At 33.4% G+C, this 18827-nt stretch overlaps 1 protein-coding gene across 1 annotated transcript; it reads left to right on the top strand.

Annotated features, from left to right (window-relative positions):
* Positions 1–5975: 5975 nt before the first annotated feature.
* On the top strand, positions 5976–15229 carry LOC145601293 (uncharacterized). Its single transcript, XM_081657290.1, has 13 exons — positions 5976–6342; positions 7979–8017; positions 8111–8259; positions 8451–8526; positions 9606–9903; positions 9995–10104; positions 10191–10238; positions 10316–10513; positions 10753–10854; positions 11014–11141; positions 11270–11408; positions 14716–14838; positions 14960–15229. Exons 1-13 carry the CDS (start codon positions 6146–6148, stop codon positions 14982–14984), a joined length of 1632 nt encoding a protein of 543 aa, XP_081513416.1. The 5' UTR covers positions 5976–6145; the 3' UTR covers positions 14985–15229.
* Positions 15230–18827: the final 3598 nt, after the last annotated feature.

The raw sequence follows: 18827 nt of genomic DNA, 5'->3' as shown, positions 1-18827 counted from the left end.
TATCGAATCTTAATACTCGGCAAATGTTAATAATATTCGGTAAAAAAATCTCAAAATTTATTTCATGTCATGTCATATGACAAAGTTTTACACGGCCTATCTCAAAATTCATCTGATAGAAAAATAAAATTAATTTAAATTTACATGTTGGGTTATGATGATTACGAGTCACACACATACAAATTCTCACCATTATTAAAAGTCAAATTGTATACCATAAAGTTCCATTTTATGTAAATGTTACTTCACTAAACTTCCAGCAGTTTATTTCACAATAAATTTTATATACCATTTTAATTTTAATTTCCAAATAGCTGATTAGCAGCAAATGATATTCTATCATCAAGAGGATTCAATTCGGACAATCAACTCCATTTGAAATTCAAACGACTTCCTTTAAATTGCACCAAACTTTCAACTTTTAACACAATTAATATATTGAGTACTTTATAGTTCAAAATCCGAATATTCGAATTAACTTGTTTCATACAATAACTCAAATTAATAAGTAACGAAAATAAAAACCATACATTATACGCTATGATTGTTTTTGTATTAAAGGAAGGGGCATAATTCGTGACACAACTAAGAAAGTAATCATGAATATGCGCCGGAAATCTCGCTTCATTAATTTTCATTTTTTATTTTTCTTTATTACCAAAAAAATATTAAATTAAAACGCACACATGAAAAACTCTAACACAATGACACGAGAAAAATTCTAACACATGAAAAATAAAACCGACGTTAAATTATGGAATTAAATTAAATTATAATTAAATCAATAAATGATGAAAGAAATTGAAGGAATTAATTACCAGGGCAAATAATGAGAGGGCTGCCAATAGGAGAGGAGAGAGAAAGATCACTTTCCGACGACGAAGCAGTACCAATCTGCGACGACAACGACGAAGACGACGACGACTTATTGGACTTCAAAACGGTGTCGTTATAGTTCTTGTTAACAGCATAGTAAAACTCCAAAGCAGGGAGAGTACTGGACAACCTCTGATCGGGTTGAGGCTCATTCGGGTCAAACCTAAACCCGAGTTCAAAACAGGCTTTAAGCTCGTCCAAATCCTCATCAGTAAGACTCTTGGAACGACGTCGTCCAATCTGTTCTTTGCGACGGAGCCATAATTCTTCTCGTGCTGAGTCAGGTGACCATGAGTTTTGCTTCACGAGCGGGGTGGGTTTGCGCCTTGGTGGGTTGCGCTTGTGGTGGTGTTGGTGTTGGGTTAAGGCGGTGTGGGTCCCCATGAGGGGGAGGGTGTTTTTTGAGAGGGGGGTGGAGCGGAGGGAAGGGAGTAGAATGAGGAGAGAGAAAATGAGGGTTGAGTATCAGTGTTTATATAGGAGGAGGAAAGGGGGGTGTTTCATATGGAATAGTTGGTTCATTTCGTCATAATGACCTGTCTGTCTTGCCTTTCTTGTTCAAGTTTAATGTATGTAGTATTGTAACGCCTTATTACCATAATACTTGCTCATTAAGGTGTAACATATTCATCACATTATTTTCATTATTTGAGCTAACTGATTTACTGAACTGATTTGAGCAAAACTGAATTGAACTGATTAGAGTTGAACCAAATAGAGCTAAAACGAATTGTTTATGAGAGAAGGAAATTATGAACTAATTGGAGCTGAACTGAACTGAAATTAAGCTAAAGAGAACAGACCCTAAACTAAACTAGACTAAACAGAATTACAGAACTAGCTAGACATTATTTGAACTGAACTGAACTGAACTTGTTAGACATTATTTGAACTAAACTGAACTTGTTAGACATTATTAGAGCTTTTAGTTTTGATTTTAAGTTGAGTACGAGTAACCTTTACTAAACCTTTAATCGGAACTTATATTACCCAAACAAAATTTAAATAAGGTGAATGAATAAACCCTTGTATTGGTCATTGCAAGTATCTGATCTTAGTCCAACCTTTCTAAGGTGGTTTTATGATGGTAAAAAAAAGTAAGTTTTACAAATCTGTAATTAATTACAGGGTTTTATGAATTGCGAAGTATGTGGGGGAAGAGTATATACTCCAATTTGGGTTAATTTTGAAAGATAGTGTCGGAAAATTTGTTGAAATAATATAATGTAGGCTTTAGGCTAGGGTCATCGCCTAGAGAGGTTTTGGTTTAAGGTAATGGTGTATAATTAATAGTCATTATCATTAGTGTCAAGTTGCTATTGGTTTGTTTTCAAAGGAAAGGCTTTTTATGTTGTAAAAACTTTTGCTCCATGGCCGGCATAATTGATGGTGTGGTCATCTCAATTGGTTTGTATAGTATAGTATGTTATGATATTAGTATTAACAATGATGATTATTTTGTAAGAAGTCTTAAATTAGGGGTTAAGATTATGACATCTGGTTATCTTAATTATATTGATTGTAATTCTAATGCATGTGTGGAGATTGTCTCAAGCTATTCAAGGACATTTTAAATACATAGCCACACTTTTCAATTCAAGTTAAGCTTATACATCGTGTCTGAGTTGACAGTATATGAATTAAAATCGATTAGCAGAGAATATTTTGTTTGAAAACTGTTATATTAGATATCCATACTGAGTTGAAATAACGACACAATATTCCACTATTTTTGTATTTTATATATTGTCGTTTTCGAAAACGATAAACTAAAGTGTGAAAAAAAGTACTGCATTATATTGGTTCGTTAGCTAGGGTTTTTAACTACCTTAACAAATTGGAATGCTTTGGCTTTGAAATTAGAGACGATCTAACCTAGTTATATGCACGTGCTTCATTATTGGCTATTTATTATTGCAACATTTAATTACTTTTTCGACTCTTAAATGCTAATATCAAACTAATAAGTCATTTATAAAACACATGTATATGCATATTTAATGGGACTTTATACATTTAGAAGACAGTTGGAAACAGTTGACAAATTGAAGATATATAATCGATCAAATACGAAAAAAGAATATTTTAGGTTGAAATAACGACACAATATTCCAGTATGTTTGTGTTTTATATATTGTCGTTTTCGAAAACGATAAACTAAGGTGTGAAAAAAGTACAGTATTATATTGATTCGTTAGCTAGGGTTTTTAACTACCTGAACAAATTGGAATGCTTTGGCTTTGAAATTTGAGACAATGTAACCTAGTTATATGCACGTGCTTCATTATTGGCTATTTATTATTGCAACATTTAATTACTTTTTCGGCTCGTAAATGCTAATATCAAGCTTATAAGTCAATTATAAAACACGTGCATATGCATATTTAATGGGATTTTATACATTTAGAAGACAGTTGGAAATAGTTAACAAATTGAAGATAATCGATCAAATACGAAAAAAGAATATTTTAGGTTGAAATAACGACACAATATGTTTGTGTTTTATATACTGTCATTTTCGAAAACGATAAACTAAAGTGTGAAAAAAGTACAGTATTATATTGGTTCGTTAGCAAGGGTTTTTAACTACCTTAACAAATTGGAATACTTTGGCTTTGAAATTAAAGACAATCTAACCTAGTTATATGCATGTGCTTCATTATTGACTATTTATTATTGCAACACTTAATTACTTTTTCGACTCTTAAATGCTAATATCAAGCTAATACGTCATTTATAAAACACGTGCATATGCATATTAAATGGGATTTTATACATTTAGAAGACAATTGGAAACAGTAGTTAACAAATTGAAGATAATCAAATGCGAAAAAATAATATTTTAGGTTGAAAAGATGATACCTCAAAATGATTTACACGTGATATGTGCTTTGTAAACTGATTTGTAAATCAAGTTGACAAATAACATTCCATTTAAATTGTGATAATATTTCGAACGTTTCATTATTTGATCTTTTGTTTGGAGCGCAGTGCAATTAATGCTGATACAATTCAATCCAGTATAAGGAGTATATACATGTAATGTATTTGACACCGTTATAACATTTGTTAGAATAAGTGACACACTGTTTGATGACAGTGAGAATAAGTTAGTAGTTTAAAATTTAATCAGATAATGAAAAAAAAAGTTATTGTAAGTTAAAAAGGTGATACCTTCAAAGTGATTCACATGATTTTTTTTAATGAGTTGTTCATCAAATTGACAATGGCAATTCCATCTTAATATACTCTCAATCGTTATTATTATTATTTCTTTTATAGTTTTTTTAAATTGCAAGTGAAAGAAGTAACACATTTGTTAAAAAATGATCCATTTATATTTTGTAGTAAATACTTTAAGAACCACACATAAAAAGTTTGACATATCCTGATATTTTGAGTTAAGACAACAATTGGGTACTCAATTCTTCATTTTTTCACCTTTTGGGTACTCAATTTTTTTTCTTCACCTTTTAGGTACTCAAACTAATTCTCAAGCTAATTAACTCACCACTAACCATACCTAATAAAAAATAAAAATAAAAAGTTTTTTTTTTTTTAAAAAAACCCATTAATTAATTTGACTGTTGCAAAAGTCAAAAACTAGCCATTATTAGGCTATTAAGAGCGTTTTGAAGCAGCCAAAAAAATGGCATGAATACACCAGCCAAACTAAGAGCAAAATAGTAACTTCAACTAGTTCTGTTAGGCTAAAATCATCATCCACGAATTTTCCAAAATTAATTTAAAAAAAAACTTAACCCACATACAGGTATATATACTCACCTTGAGCATGTTGATAATCATCCGAAATACCAGACTCTCTTTGGCGTAAGACTATAAGTAAATCATCTGATGATGATCCGTCTTCATCATCTGATACGTCTTCATAGTATGTGTAAGTATGTGATGAGTAAGCTGGCAAAGTGGCAAATCATACAACGAAGGGAGGCTTAATTGAGCTTTAGTAATAGGATTAAACGACTTAACATTCTTGTTGAAGTCTTGCGTCACAATCCACCCATAAGACGACCCCCAACATCTTTTCTCAGTTATCTCAGGAATCACCATGTCGTAGCACTTGTTTTTGTTGATGCTGAAAAACGAATAACTTCCTCACATAAATAACTTCCTCCAAGGAATCCAATTTCAAAGCAATTCCAGCAAGAATATCAGAGTGCAACAAGGACCAATCACCCATCTACGACATTATCACATAACTAATTAAGAGTCTCAAAATCAAATCAATTCATAACAAAGAATACATAAATTACATCCACCCCGTGCGAGAAATTACATGGAATATTAAATTAATTGAAAAGATAAACAGGTAACAAAACTTTATTAATCGAATTCTTATTATATATCCTTGTATATTTGTCGATTTCAGCCTACCAAAAGGAGTCTATTCTTTTTTGAGTTATTGAAAAAATAAAAAACTCATTGAGTTATTGGAAAACAACGATTACACCAATTGAGTAATTAATCTCAAAATCAAAGACCAAATTTGGCCCCGCATACCTTAACCAAAATTGGCCCCACATACCTTAACCAAAGGTACTAAATTCTTAACCCAAGGTACTCAATTCTTTGGGGGGAATTTATTTTTTTGGCTGGAAATTGGGTCTCAGTACCCAAACAGTGAAAAAAATAAATTCAGTACCCAAACGGTGAAAAATTGTAGAATTGAGTACCCAATTTTGGTCTTAACTCTGATATTTTGTACTTAATTTTTGAAAAACCATAATTAATACGGAAAATTAATTTTAGTTCAACAAAATATTTTACTTTAGTAAAATTAATTTTAATTCAGAAAAAATAATTTAAGTTAGCAAAAATAATTTCATTTCAATAATAATAAGGGTCTGTTCTCTTTGACTAAACTCTGCTGAATTGAACCGAGCTGAACTGAAATGAATATTTTATAAGAGAAGAAAATCAGAAGCTAAATTGTATTGAATTTCAACGTATAAGATAAACCCTAGTTTCACTTCAACAAAAATAAGGTGAAATGAACAGCCTTACAAAAATACTCATAAGAATTTTAATCGAAATGTTAACCCGAATAGTATATCAAAAATTCTCGGACTCATAAAAAAACCAGATACTCCAAAAATAGTAGAAATCCAAAACCACATAGAAGGGAGAGGTTCAGCATTCATGGTTTCCCCAAAAAATTGATCGAAAGACGATTTCTAGGGTTAGGGTTTGGTTTTCCCCAAATTCGATTTCACCTGCAAATTTCGATTGAGAGGAAGAGAGAGGAAAGATGTGGCATGAAGCGCGTAGGTCGGAGAAGAAAGTGCACGACATGATGGATGCTGCAAGGAAGAGAGCGCAGCGAAGAGCGCTGTTTTTGGCTAAGAGGCGCGGTGATCCTCAGCAGTCTATCCAAATCCTCGGCTCTCGTTGCCGCACTTATCGTGATGATGGCCTTTATCAAGCTACTCAGGATCAACAGGGCCTGTAAGTTTTTGATTTTCCTCGTTTTTCTCTCCTCTGCTAACCAAATTGATTATTGTTTTTCATTAATTTATGGTTTGTGTAACTGTTAGTTGGCAATTTGTATTACAAGATGTTGTAATTGAATGGATTAGAAGCTTATTGATAAGGTAATGGAAGAAGAGGAGTGTATTGAATTAAATGAGCTGGTTTTGGTGTAGAAATTTGATTGTTGATCGAGGTTAATTTTGCACTTTTGGAGGAAAATATATGTTTGGAGCGTAGTAGAGGTGCTTAGGGTAGTGAGAGTGTTTATGATTGTTGATTTTGGGATGTCTGAAATTTGTGTTTAGCTAACGGAATAGAAAATGACCAAAGCAGTTTCTGATGTTCCATGTGTGATAAGAAACGAGTTTTTTCATTGATTTTGCGAGAATATTTGGTTCATGGTTTCGGAAATATGTTGATTATTGGTATAGGGAATAATCTTAGGATGAGTATGAAGTTGTTTTTAAGGGTTTTATTTATTTATTTATTTTTTATAGGTGGTTGTGGATGTGATTTTGCTAATCTTGCATGTTCAAGAGGTTTAGGGTTTATTAGGCGTGAAAAACATTTCCTATTAACAGTTTAGTAAATATTGTATAGCCTGTTACAAATTGTTGAGGAGTGTATGTTTTTATATGATGTTGGGTGAGAAGTGCTCTTTGTCAGATTGTCTTTGAAGTCGCCTAGTATTTTCTTACTTGCGTTTGGCATGATTGTTTTGCAAGTAGTAGCAGGGTGTCTTCTGAGAACAGCCTATTCGGGGATGGATAAGTGATTATTTTTAAGGATGCTTATGTTGCTTATTGTTGTTTACCTCCGCTCTAAGTTTAATCAAGGACTCAGATTGTTCTTATACTTTTGTGGGTAAGAGAGCTTGAGAAGACTAAAAGTTTGAATGAGATGTTCAACTGCTGAAATTACACCAATTTTAAAACCTTGTCTTTCTTGCTTCCTGGACGATTTTAATTGATATAGACTTGGGAGTGACTATTTCTTAATCAAAGGAGCTTGAGAATTGTTTTTATCTATGTATTTATTACTTAAGTAAGTTTTTGCAGTAGAATGCATTTTTTAATATTTGGGAAAAAGTGTGGAAAAGAAAAAAAAAAAAAAAAGCGCTCTTTTTGAAGGGAAAACTGTGTAGCCCCTGGTCTTGTGTGTTGCTGTTTCATAATAACATGTATAAATGTAGTACCCCATATTAAGACGTTTTTTTTGAACTCAATGAAAAAGTCTTATCCTGGAAAATACTTTGGCTCGTATTGCATCGCTACCTTGCTGTACAGATTAATTGGGTAATGTCTGATTTTTTCCTCTAATTGGGATTATTATCAACCCAACTTCTGCCAATAGTTGTTTGAAAGATGTCATTTTGAATTTGTAATTCAGGGTCTATTTAAAACAAAATTCATTGTTAGAAGTTATGCCTTTTTTTTTTTTTTCTTTTTCTTTTTCTTTTTTCCCCTGTGTATCTTGATAGGTAGTATTACTTGTAATTTTTTTTTTATTTTATATTTTTCATTGGCTGAAAATTTCTTGAGAATCACCATAATTATGGCTCTGTACTAGAAAAATTTGTCCTTATGCTGATATCCTGAAATATGCTATACAGGATTCCTTGGAATGGCAAAGAGGATAATTTGATTGACAGGTAGTGTGGCTTGAAGATGTTTTAATTTGGGCCAATTCTACCCTCCCTACAATTTATATTACTATTTACTTATTAATCCTTTATGTGAATCAGATTTGATGGGCGTGCTCTTCTTGATTTTATCCGTGATCCGGAGACCCATCGATTTCGTCAGCTAGAGAAGACTGAGGAGGAAGAAGAATTAGAAGAGTTTGTAAATTTTGAGCGTTATCGGGATTTAATTAAGCATCGACGTAGAGGATGTCGGTACTTTTTAGATGTCTTGACGTGTATTAGACAAACAGTATTTTGGCATATGTTTTTCTCAATCATTCATACTCTGTTCAACAGTGAAGCCAATTATGAAAATGCATTTTGTTCACATTGCTTAATCAATAAAGATTTATTTGCTGCTAACTATTACGAGAATAATTTGAGACTTTTCTGTCAACAGTTACAGATGAAGAGGGTTTGGATCATGTCAATCAAGTAATGGAAGCAAAATTTGCGTTGCCCTTTGCTCTTGACAGGTTTTTACATTCTCTCTTTATATTGTTGCGTATAATCTTGGTGACAGGCATCTACACATGCGTGCTTTCTGGATGTTTAAGCTAGCAGTTTAATAACATAATGGTAATCGATGTTCTGCACGAGTATGGACATCTGAATGACAAGACTAATATTTATTAATAACAACACTAATGACATGAATCCTGTTCCCTAATATTTGAAATTATATAATCTTGGTCCTTTATTTATTTATTTATTTATTTTTTTCTCTTTGATGTTTACGTGTACTTATGCATCATCTCGATTTCTTCGCGTCCCTTTCTCTATGTAACTAAAATAACTTTTGAAAATGAATGATAAATTTTCAATTGATCCCAGCATCTCCCTAATAAATTGCTCTACTGGTAATTTATAAATTTTGAGAATAATAAATTAAGTGCTTAGTTAATTTTGTTATTGCTTGTATATTTTTAATGTGATTCTTTCTTTCTTCTACATGCTCTTACGCTTCTGTTATTGCTCACGTAGTGGACTTGGCTTACTTCTGTCTCCTTCCTACTTGTAGACATGGGTCGACTTTGTTGCTTAGATTTTTTCGGTGTCTTTCCCCCCTCCCTTCCCTCTTTTAGCTCTCTCTACGTGATGGCTTCAACTATGTATCATTACATTTTCCCAAGTTGCACAATGCTCAATAATGGTTTCAGTTAGGAAGAGTGCATATAGGCAGGTGGTGAGAGGTTCAGAAATGGTAAAATTGAGATAATTGTGGCAATGCCAACTCTAATCAGTATATGCAGTCTAAGCTTTGGTCTGTATAGCGTAACTAAGTTACCATACAAATTATTGAGTCAAAATGCTTTGGTAAATAATGATTCATCAAGAACAGAATACAAATCTAAGGTACTTGTGGTATACTGGTTACCTTTGAATTTTGGGTCTGTGACTATGGCATATGCTGTGATAGTTTTGCATTCATGCGGACCAGTAGAAAGATTGTGTAGCTTGACACTGTTTACATTGTCAATAAATTTCTCTCTCTCTCAGCCTTGTCTCATGTAATTTCTCAAACTTAAAATACATTTTGTTGGATTTTATGCAGATCGAATCCATCTCAAACTCCTGCAGTCAAGGGTACTTATTCTCAGGTGGGCTTCTCATATGATGGGGATGGAAAAGAGGGTATTCTTTCTTCAGATGATGATGAGGACGATGAAGAAGATGAGGATGATGATGATGATGATGATGAATTTAATAGTGATGATAGTGGTGATGAACGCATGGAATCCATAGCTAAGGATTTTGGGGTGAAAAGATATGGTTGGCTTGTGTATATGGATAAGAAGGCAAAAGAGGAAGAAAAGAGGCAAAAAGAAGTGATTAAGGGAGATCCAGCAATTGTAAGTGCAGTTAGTCTGGATTTAAAATGTATTTACAGTTTTACCAGTATTTTCCCTGTATCAATTCTTATATGTTTGTTTCTTGTTTCAGAGGAAATTGAGTCGTAAGGAGAGAAGGAAGGCTTCTCAGCTAGAAAGGGAGAAAGAAAGGGAGGCTGCACGCGTTACTGGAACCCGTGTTCTTCATCATGATCCTTATCGGTATGATTGCTGCCTCTGCATTATCCAGGCATCTCTTAAGTAATAATTCTCTGTATCTTATGATTGTATACGGCATCTATACACAGAGAATCAAGGCGGAGTCCTACATATGATGCTTATCCTCGCTCTAGAAGGTATGTGGACAAAGTTTGGTGATGTAGAATGCACTGACCTAGGACATCTTTGCTAATTACTGACTTTACTGATGTAGATCGAGATCGCGGTCCCGTTCCCCATCATATTCTAGACGGCACGGTCGGGGACATTCAGCTGACCATCATCGTAGCAAATCTAAGGCACCCAAAATAGAATTCATCACCGAGTTTGGGGGTTCTCCTGACAGAAGAGAGCCTAAGCTGGAAGGAGTCTCTCCACCACCATCTCCTCCTCAAGCTGAAGTATTAAATCGGTCGGAGCACTGGACCTTTTACTCTTCCAAGATAGATTTGACAGTCTTTCTGCTGCAGATTATCTCCCATTTGCCTGGGACACAGTTTTGTGGTTTTAAATAAATGAGGATTAGGTTACCAACATAATTTTGGGGAAGGAAGCTTTGTTTTTGAAGCTGAATTTCCCTTGAAATGGACTTGTAACACTTCAGAATCCCTCATTCCTATGCTAGTCTCTAATTTTTGCAATTTCCTGCAGAACTTCATCAGTCCGTATCCTTGAGGCATTACATGTTGATCCTGCTTCTGGTGCATCACTTGAAAAAGAAAAGAATGCTAAAGTGATAAAGCCCCCAGTAAGGTATGCTTTAAATTCCTGTGGTCTGCAAGTTGTGGTTTTCATTCATGTTCAAGTTCAACTGCACATATTATATTCTTGTGTTTGCTCCGTATGGCCTTGTTAGTGATTTGGCATGTTAGATTTTCTTGTTACTGATTGGTTGTTTCTCTTGAATTTTAGCACATCCTCGGCATTAGCCAAATTAAAGGGAGCCACAGGGGCTCCATCAAAGCAACCACAGGGTGAAAAGAAGGAAACACCTCAAGAGAGGCTTAAAAGGATCATGAGCAAGCAACTGAATAAACAAAGTATGGTCCAAGTTTGTGTCTTTAGTAGTCAAGGAGTTTTTATCTATTTATTTATTTTTTAATATGCTGTGCAGTTCATTTTATATTTGCCTTTTAAGACTAATTTTCTTTTACGGTTGTCCCTGCAGTTAAAAAGGATGCTGCTGTGGAGATGGCTAAGAAAAAAGAGCAAGAGAAACAGAGGCTTGAAAAGTTGGCAGAGACTAGCCGTTTGAGTCGAAGTAGACGACGAAGCCGTAGTAGGAGCTACAGCCGATCCCCTAGGAGGTAGCTTATTATATATTTTGTTCTAATTTTTTCATCGGAAATTTCCTTTTATTACGATCTTAAGAGTCAATTGGGCAAAGTTTTATCTTTGGATCACTGTGGATAAGTAAACTGATTTGTTATATGGCCTTTATGATTTTAATTCATGTAGTAGGCCATTCAATTCTATATATAGATATTTTTAGGAATTGAAATTGGATGGATTGAATTGGACTTAATAAATCTAGATTTAGTATGAACGACTTGAATGACTTGGTCCTTTTTTTTTTTTATTATAATCTTCTAGGGCTAATAAAATGTATTTTGACCTGATAACAACCTCTGATAAGATTCAAAGATTAATTTTAAATTTTTATATTAATGAAATAAATGTAATAGTGCAGAAATATATAAATTTTGGGATTTATACAACCTACTTAACAACTAGACACACTCACATACATGTATGCTTGTATGTTTTATGTAAAGTGGGGAGAGAGTTCTAGTTGAAGTTACCATGAAAATGATAACAAAGAACCAATATAAGCTGACCTACAGAATGGTGGCTTTTAAGAAAATGGTGATTTAAAGAAATGGGTGATTTTAACGTTTACATCAGTTAACTTTATGCTACACTAGGGTAAGGTGGTAAAGTCTAACCTGAACTGGAATTAGCAGGTTTGTGTTTAAGGTTTTCTACTTGTATAATTTATTGAGTCGACCCGACATGACTATTTTATTAAATGGGTTGGCTTAGGGTTGAACTTTTAAATTCAATTTTGACATGACAACCTGTGTACTTGCTAGAATGCTAGCTACTATTGATAATTTTAGTGTGGCTGGTAATAGTAAAAGGTGTCTTCTTTATAATGTAAATTACAGTTTTTGGTGGCTAATTGTGGCCCTTTTTGGACCCGAAATTAGTTCAGATAGAGTGGTTAATTTACCGTGTTAATTTGTTTGGTTTATATTATTGTTTGTTTAAAAAATGGGTCGGTTAACCTGTTAATGATGGATAGGTTGGGTTGCCAGTCAATTTTAATCCGGAGTTGGGTATCCAACCTATTTATCAAATGGGGCCTGGTTAGGGTTAAGAGGAGGGGGGGGGGGGGGTTACCTGTCAACTTACACAAATTTAAAACGACTCAACCTGTTTGCCAACTCTACACAAGAATAGCTTTTCAATATTAAATCAAATCCTTACTCTTCTTTCCATGTAGAGTTTTCTTTCTGTGGCATGTGAATTTTGCTGATTTGTTTGCATTCAAAGTGAATTATAACAATCAGCAATCAAAATTGCGTCATTTATGTTTAACCAATTTCCCTTCTCTCATTTTGATAAGTTGTAGATGTCTTATTAATCAGAGTTGGCGAACCTGTTTAACTAACCTGTTTGCCAACTCTACACAAGAATAGCTTTTTCCTTACTCTTCTTTCCATGTAGAGTTTTCTTTCTGTGGCATGTGAATTTTGCTGATTTGTTTGCATTTAAAATGAATTATAACAATCAGCAATCGAAATTGCTTCATTTATGTTTAACCAATTTTCCTTCTCTCATTTTGATAAGTTGTAGATGTCTTATTAATCAGAGTAAATTATTGATTAAGTTCCTATTGTCTCTAATAATGCGTATAGACATTCCTCCACATAAATCTAATTTCAGGACTAGTTCATGGCTTTGATATGATTACTATCTTCTTCTTAGTTCATAGTTTGCTGCTATTTTTTATTTTTTATATTATTTTTTATATTTATTTAGGTCAGAAACTCGACAAAAGCAATTCTAGTCTAATTTAATTGATCAAATATGGAAAGGGATTAGTTAATCTTGTCAACGTAAAAAATTGACGACAGGAGTAAATGGTTTGCAGAATATATCGGATGCTAGAGAGAGTAGATAGTCTGTAAAGATTCAACAATTAATATTCATTGTGATTTTGGTTGGGTTTACTGTAGAGAGAGAGAGAGAGAGAGAGAGAGAGAGAGAGAGAGGAATCTTAGTACAGAATGGTGTTATTTCTTGGATGTAACGAGGGAGGTTTTAAAAGGATAGAGTAAATGTGCATGCGGAACAGTATTTTTTAACACTGGTCAAAGCGGGATTTCAAATTCTTTCTTTTGATCTTTGGGTAATATTTTACGAGCAATTGAGCTTGTCCCAAATCCAATTCTAAATTCTTTGGATTCTCACTTAAGAATCTGGGCAAATACAGAGTTTGAAATGATACGTAAATTCAAAATTTGGCCATAGGCGAAGTATTTGGTGAAGCATACAGTAATGTACTAATGTTGGTACGTGGTGAAAATAAAAGTTTTGCTTGTTTTTGACTATGTGCTTGTTGCCATCATGTCTCTATGTACTGAGTGTCAATTAATTTCATTTTGGTTCCATTTGTCAGCCACATTTTCTCTTTAGACTACCTGAAAAGTGGGGTTTTCCTCCTGTGGGATGTGTGACTACTTGTTTTGTCTTGATTTGGGTCTATTCTAGTAGAATATTGCCAAGGTTATGAGATTGATCAATTTTTCACTTTTGCTGTATTGTGAGTTCTTCCAAATTAAGCAATAGTTTCTGCAGCTCAGCTTATGAACCCTATGAACTTGTGTGACTTCTAGATGCAGAGAGATGATGGTAGAAATGGTAGAAATTTGTCGACGGGGATAGCAAGATAGAACAATTTGTTGTGGAGCTGCATTGATTACTGCGGTAATGTTGCCCCAATGGTAGTATAAGGGAAAGTACTGGAATTCTGGGGAGACATGGATCGAATCTTATTAATAAGGGTGGTGTGGTGGACTGGTGGTAGCTTGTTAGGTTCTATGTAGGTGCTGTTTGAGAGGGCATTGTACTTTAGATTGTTAAAAAATCTAGAAATTCTGCTGTTAAAGCTTAAGCACCGATAGGATACGTGATCCATTTTAGTTACCTTGCTATTCCTTCCTCCCAAGCAGATGGGTAGTCCACTGAGAGGTTAGTTATATTGCTTGCTACAAGTTTGGATTGCTGCTGCTTCTGAACTGAAGTCATCAAAACTTATATTCTTATTAATTCTTAGCTAAATATGTCTGAAGCTAAGGGAATTGAACGGAGTCTTCAATTCAATTAATTGTTATTCTGTAGGTGACTTAAAGATTAGTGGTGAACTTGTTTAAAGTTATACTTGGCAAATGAGAAAATGATTCATGGGCTTATGTTCCTTTTCTGTAAATTGATTACCTATGGTCTTTTGAATTCTTAGTTGGTAGTAATTATCCTTTGTTAAGCTCCAGTCAGTGCATATTGCTCACATATGTACCTTAAGGAGTGAGATGTGCGTGGTTTTTGCAGACGACACAGATACAGTAGAAGTCCAAGTAGGGAAAGGAGTTCAAGGAGACACCGTTCTCGTACTCGTTCTCCCTCGCGTTCTCGATCTCATTCCCGTTCACGATCTCCTTCACGCTCTCCAAGGTCAACAATGGCACTTTCTTTCTTTCTTTCTTTCTTTATATACTTCTAAAACGACACCTCTTTTCTCCATCGTTTGTTTAACTTTTTTTCTATAACAATGGCACTTGTATTTGTCTTGCAGGCGCAGAAGTCGGTCCAGGTACTGATGCTGGTGAAAACATTCTGAGAGCTCAATGTATGTTTGTGTTTGCATATGAATAATGCTTGTATGTTGAAAATAGAGTAGGTTACAGTCTTGGATTTTGTAGGCTATGGGGGGAGAAAAGCATGTTTGTATCTTGTAAGAACATGAATACTTTGTGTCAGTTTTTTTGTTCCCACAATGCTCAAGTACAGGTTGATTCCAAAACAGCCTGCAGATTGGCTTATGAATCCAGTTTTTTCTTCCTCCCCTTTTCTTGGAAATTACCCTGTTCTTTAGATTCAAATTATCAGTTGCCTCTTTTTATGAATTGTTACTCCTTTTTTTTATTGGACTGGAATTGCTTTTTGAGTTTGGATTTCTGGTTTGCTCTCGGATTTGATGAAAGCTAGATTTAATTTGATTCTTTTCTGGGGTAAATTCAGTGCCTGATATTTTATACATTAGGTAGTCGTGGCCTGATTGGTTAATTTTCATGTACTGTATTCAACATTTTATTTGCCCAGTGCCGACTAGGAGTAGATTTTTTGGATCAGGTGTGGGAGGGTTCGGATTGAGTTTAGTCTGGTTGGATCGTTTTTTATATTTATCTTGCAAAATCATTTTTCGTCATGTGGATTGTATTGTAATACGGTTCATTTCATATCCAGTTTGGTTATTTCTCCCAAAAAAAAAAAAATCATCTAGTTTGGCTGTTGGAGCTGATCAGCTTTTGCTAAGTTTACAACTGACCAACTTCGTATCTTGTTGTAGCTGGATTTTTGCTTGCATTGTATCTATCAGACTATCAGTTGTGCGAATTTTAAAGCCAGGAGTCTATGTAGAAGGATTATATCATGCCTTGTAAGTTTTTAAAGTCAGAGAAATAGTTTAGATGAAGCAGATTTTACAAAACTATTGACGATTGATCAAACTTTATACTTGCACCATTTAAGTAGTATAATTGTTGCATCGTATATTCTTTTTCTCCCAACCTCAAAGGTAAAAGAACTCACTCCACAACAAGAGAATATCTTCTTTAACTTCTCTACCATTTCGAATCGAGGATGGCAAACTAAGAAAGAAGAAAAGAATAGAAAAAGAAAAAAAAAATTAAAAAAAAATGAAAGCTTCGAAAGCCAGAAAAGCAATTCTGGAAAACTTTTACTTTATTCGAATTATATATATCACACGCACTTGTGAATGTTATCAAGGAAAGTAAAAGGAATTTGATGCCTTTTCTTTGGCTGATCATAAAATGTTAGAGATGCCCATTAAACCTTTTTAAAGTTTACACTTGTTTGCCTTCATTTTCTCACTTTTTTAACTTACAATCTCATCTAATCTAAAGAAAAAGAAGAGAGAGAAAGAGAAAGAGAAAGACAAAGGATTAAATCAAAAGTGAAAGCCCCCACACGAGGGGACTGTGATATCTTGTACGAGTTGGAGTAGCCAACTTTTTAGGGACCTTGAGCTTTAAGCATGTTCCACCGCAGTAAGAGGTTGCCCAAATAATATTATTATTTATTATTCCGTACTAATTTTATTTCATAATGTGAATAAATATATGATATCATATTATCATATGATATGATACCTTCATGGTTAGGGGATTACTTTCTTCTCTTGTGATAAAAGGTTGGTTTGGAATATATCAATAATGATGATCTTACCTTTTGGCTTTTCTAGGTTTGTTAGACTTTATTATGGTTGATATACTTGATCCAAGTTGCCTACTTTGGGTGTTCTTTATCCATGGCAATTTGTTTGATTAAGGTTTCTTGATAGTTATGTATTATATTTGGATTGAGATAAGTATTAACAGGTATCGATTAAAATATAATACGTTACTGGATAACATACATACAACGATTGTTAAATTTGAAGTCTTGATGATTGAATTTTGAACACTCTTTGTCTATAAATGAATGTACGAGAAAGGTGATTAGGTGTAACTTTTTTAGAAGAAAAGTTGTTTTTGGCAAGTAAAAGATGGTTATTAGATTGATATACAAAGTTACAAATGATGATGGTTTTCGTAGTGAGATGGTGAATCTTGTTAAGGTTTTGGGTTAATGTAGTGTTTTGTAGTGGTAATTGATCGAGGAGTTGACAATGATTAATCGATTATAAATGACTACAACTATATGAGAAGTTAGTACATAAAGCACATGGTTGGTTACTTGTGTGGTTCTATTTACTATTGGAGGGAGTTGTTAGTTTCATGACAACGATGATCAAAGTTTTTCTTTTATTGTCATTTTTTTTTCCTATTTACTTCGTACAAATCATACATCTTTTGTAATCGCTCACAATGGTGTAACTTGACAAGTGATACATGAATTAATTGATTTCAAAATTTTAAATGAAAAGAGGTGCATACACGCATCCCCGTCGTTTTGTCAAACAGTCACACCTCCTATAACAACCCATGCACATCCTCACAAGCTTTTAAACTAACATAGTCGCATCTCTTCATCACCACCTAAAGCCCCTTCCTTACTCCACAATTCTATTGACACAAGTAATCTTTGTCATCGGTGATACATCCTAGTGTCATATTAATTGTCATTTATTCTGGTCAATCACTTTTATCACTTGAATGAATTTTGAAATTTTGCATCAACTTCTAGTTCTATACCAATAGACGTATATACATTACTACATTAGTTATTAAAGCACTAGTTTAAACAAATAAAAAGTTGTACTTCTTAATTAAAAAAACCGTGCACTTGCACAAGCCAAATACAAATTTTCTATCATTAAGCATATTAAAGTTTAAAACCCATTCTATAATTGGGGAACAGTCATCTACCCTACAAAATGATTTGAAGACAGACATATTTAAAGTCTAATGTAAGTGGCATAGAGATTGAATGGAAATTATGGAATTAAGGTTGGATATAGTTCAAAGTTAATAATTGCAATTATTTTCTTTAAGAGGGTGTTTAATTAATACTATCACCTTTGAATTAAGAATAGATTAATAATGGGTTATAATGCTGTATCTTTTCAGTCTATATCTCCCCATAAAAGTAAATGCTAAAATATAAAAAAGTACCCTACGTCGCAAAACATGCGTCTCCATCCATATAATCCTTTTTTGGGATTAAAATAAGAAAATACCTATAAATCTCAATTATAGATGAACCTGGCTCTATTTTGTCTTAACCAAATGTAGTAATGTGTTTAAGCTACCTTACGCACATCCATTCTTTTCCTCATTTTAACATCATCTTGATGTCATCATTTTTTATTTACATATATTTTTTGTAGATCAGAGTATGTTAATTATTGGATTAATTAGAACATTGTTGTCACATGCATGTAAAAGCAGGTCTAAAATTCTGCAGATATATTGATATAGGAATTAATTAAACGACGGATTCAAGTTCAGAATTTCACATGGTTTAGTAGCATGTGCGTAATTGCATATAAACCTTTTAAATTCAATTGAACGGTTCAGATTAGTTGACACTTTCTATCAAAAAATTATATTATGACGAAAAACATTATTTTAGTATTTTTTAACATTATTTTTATGTAATGGCCAAGCAAAGTAAAACATGTTACCAAAATTTAAATGTTAGTATTATTTATATATAACTTACAACATTTATAAGTGGCAAATTGACGATTAAGGTCAGTGGAAGATTAAAGGGATCTGGGATTTTACAAGTTTGATGGCTAATATTTTTCCTTTTAGTATTTTATTTTGACCTTTGTTACTTTTTTAATGAAAGTAAAAGGGACTTGTTATTTAATCATGCAAATCAGCAAATTAAGTATAAGGACGATCTGTAAAAATAGTACTTTCCAGTTTCTATTTGTTTTATCAGCTTTGAATTATCTCACCGTAAAAAAAATC

This window comes from Chenopodium album, chromosome 21 (assembly GCF_948465745.1).
Source record: "Chenopodium album chromosome 21, dcCheAlbu1.1, whole genome shotgun sequence".
NCBI classification, from domain to species: Eukaryota; Viridiplantae; Streptophyta; class Magnoliopsida; order Caryophyllales; family Amaranthaceae; genus Chenopodium; species Chenopodium album.
The sequence above is the reverse complement of the archived record's forward strand: the minus strand, read 5'-3'. Positions and strand labels throughout refer to the sequence as shown.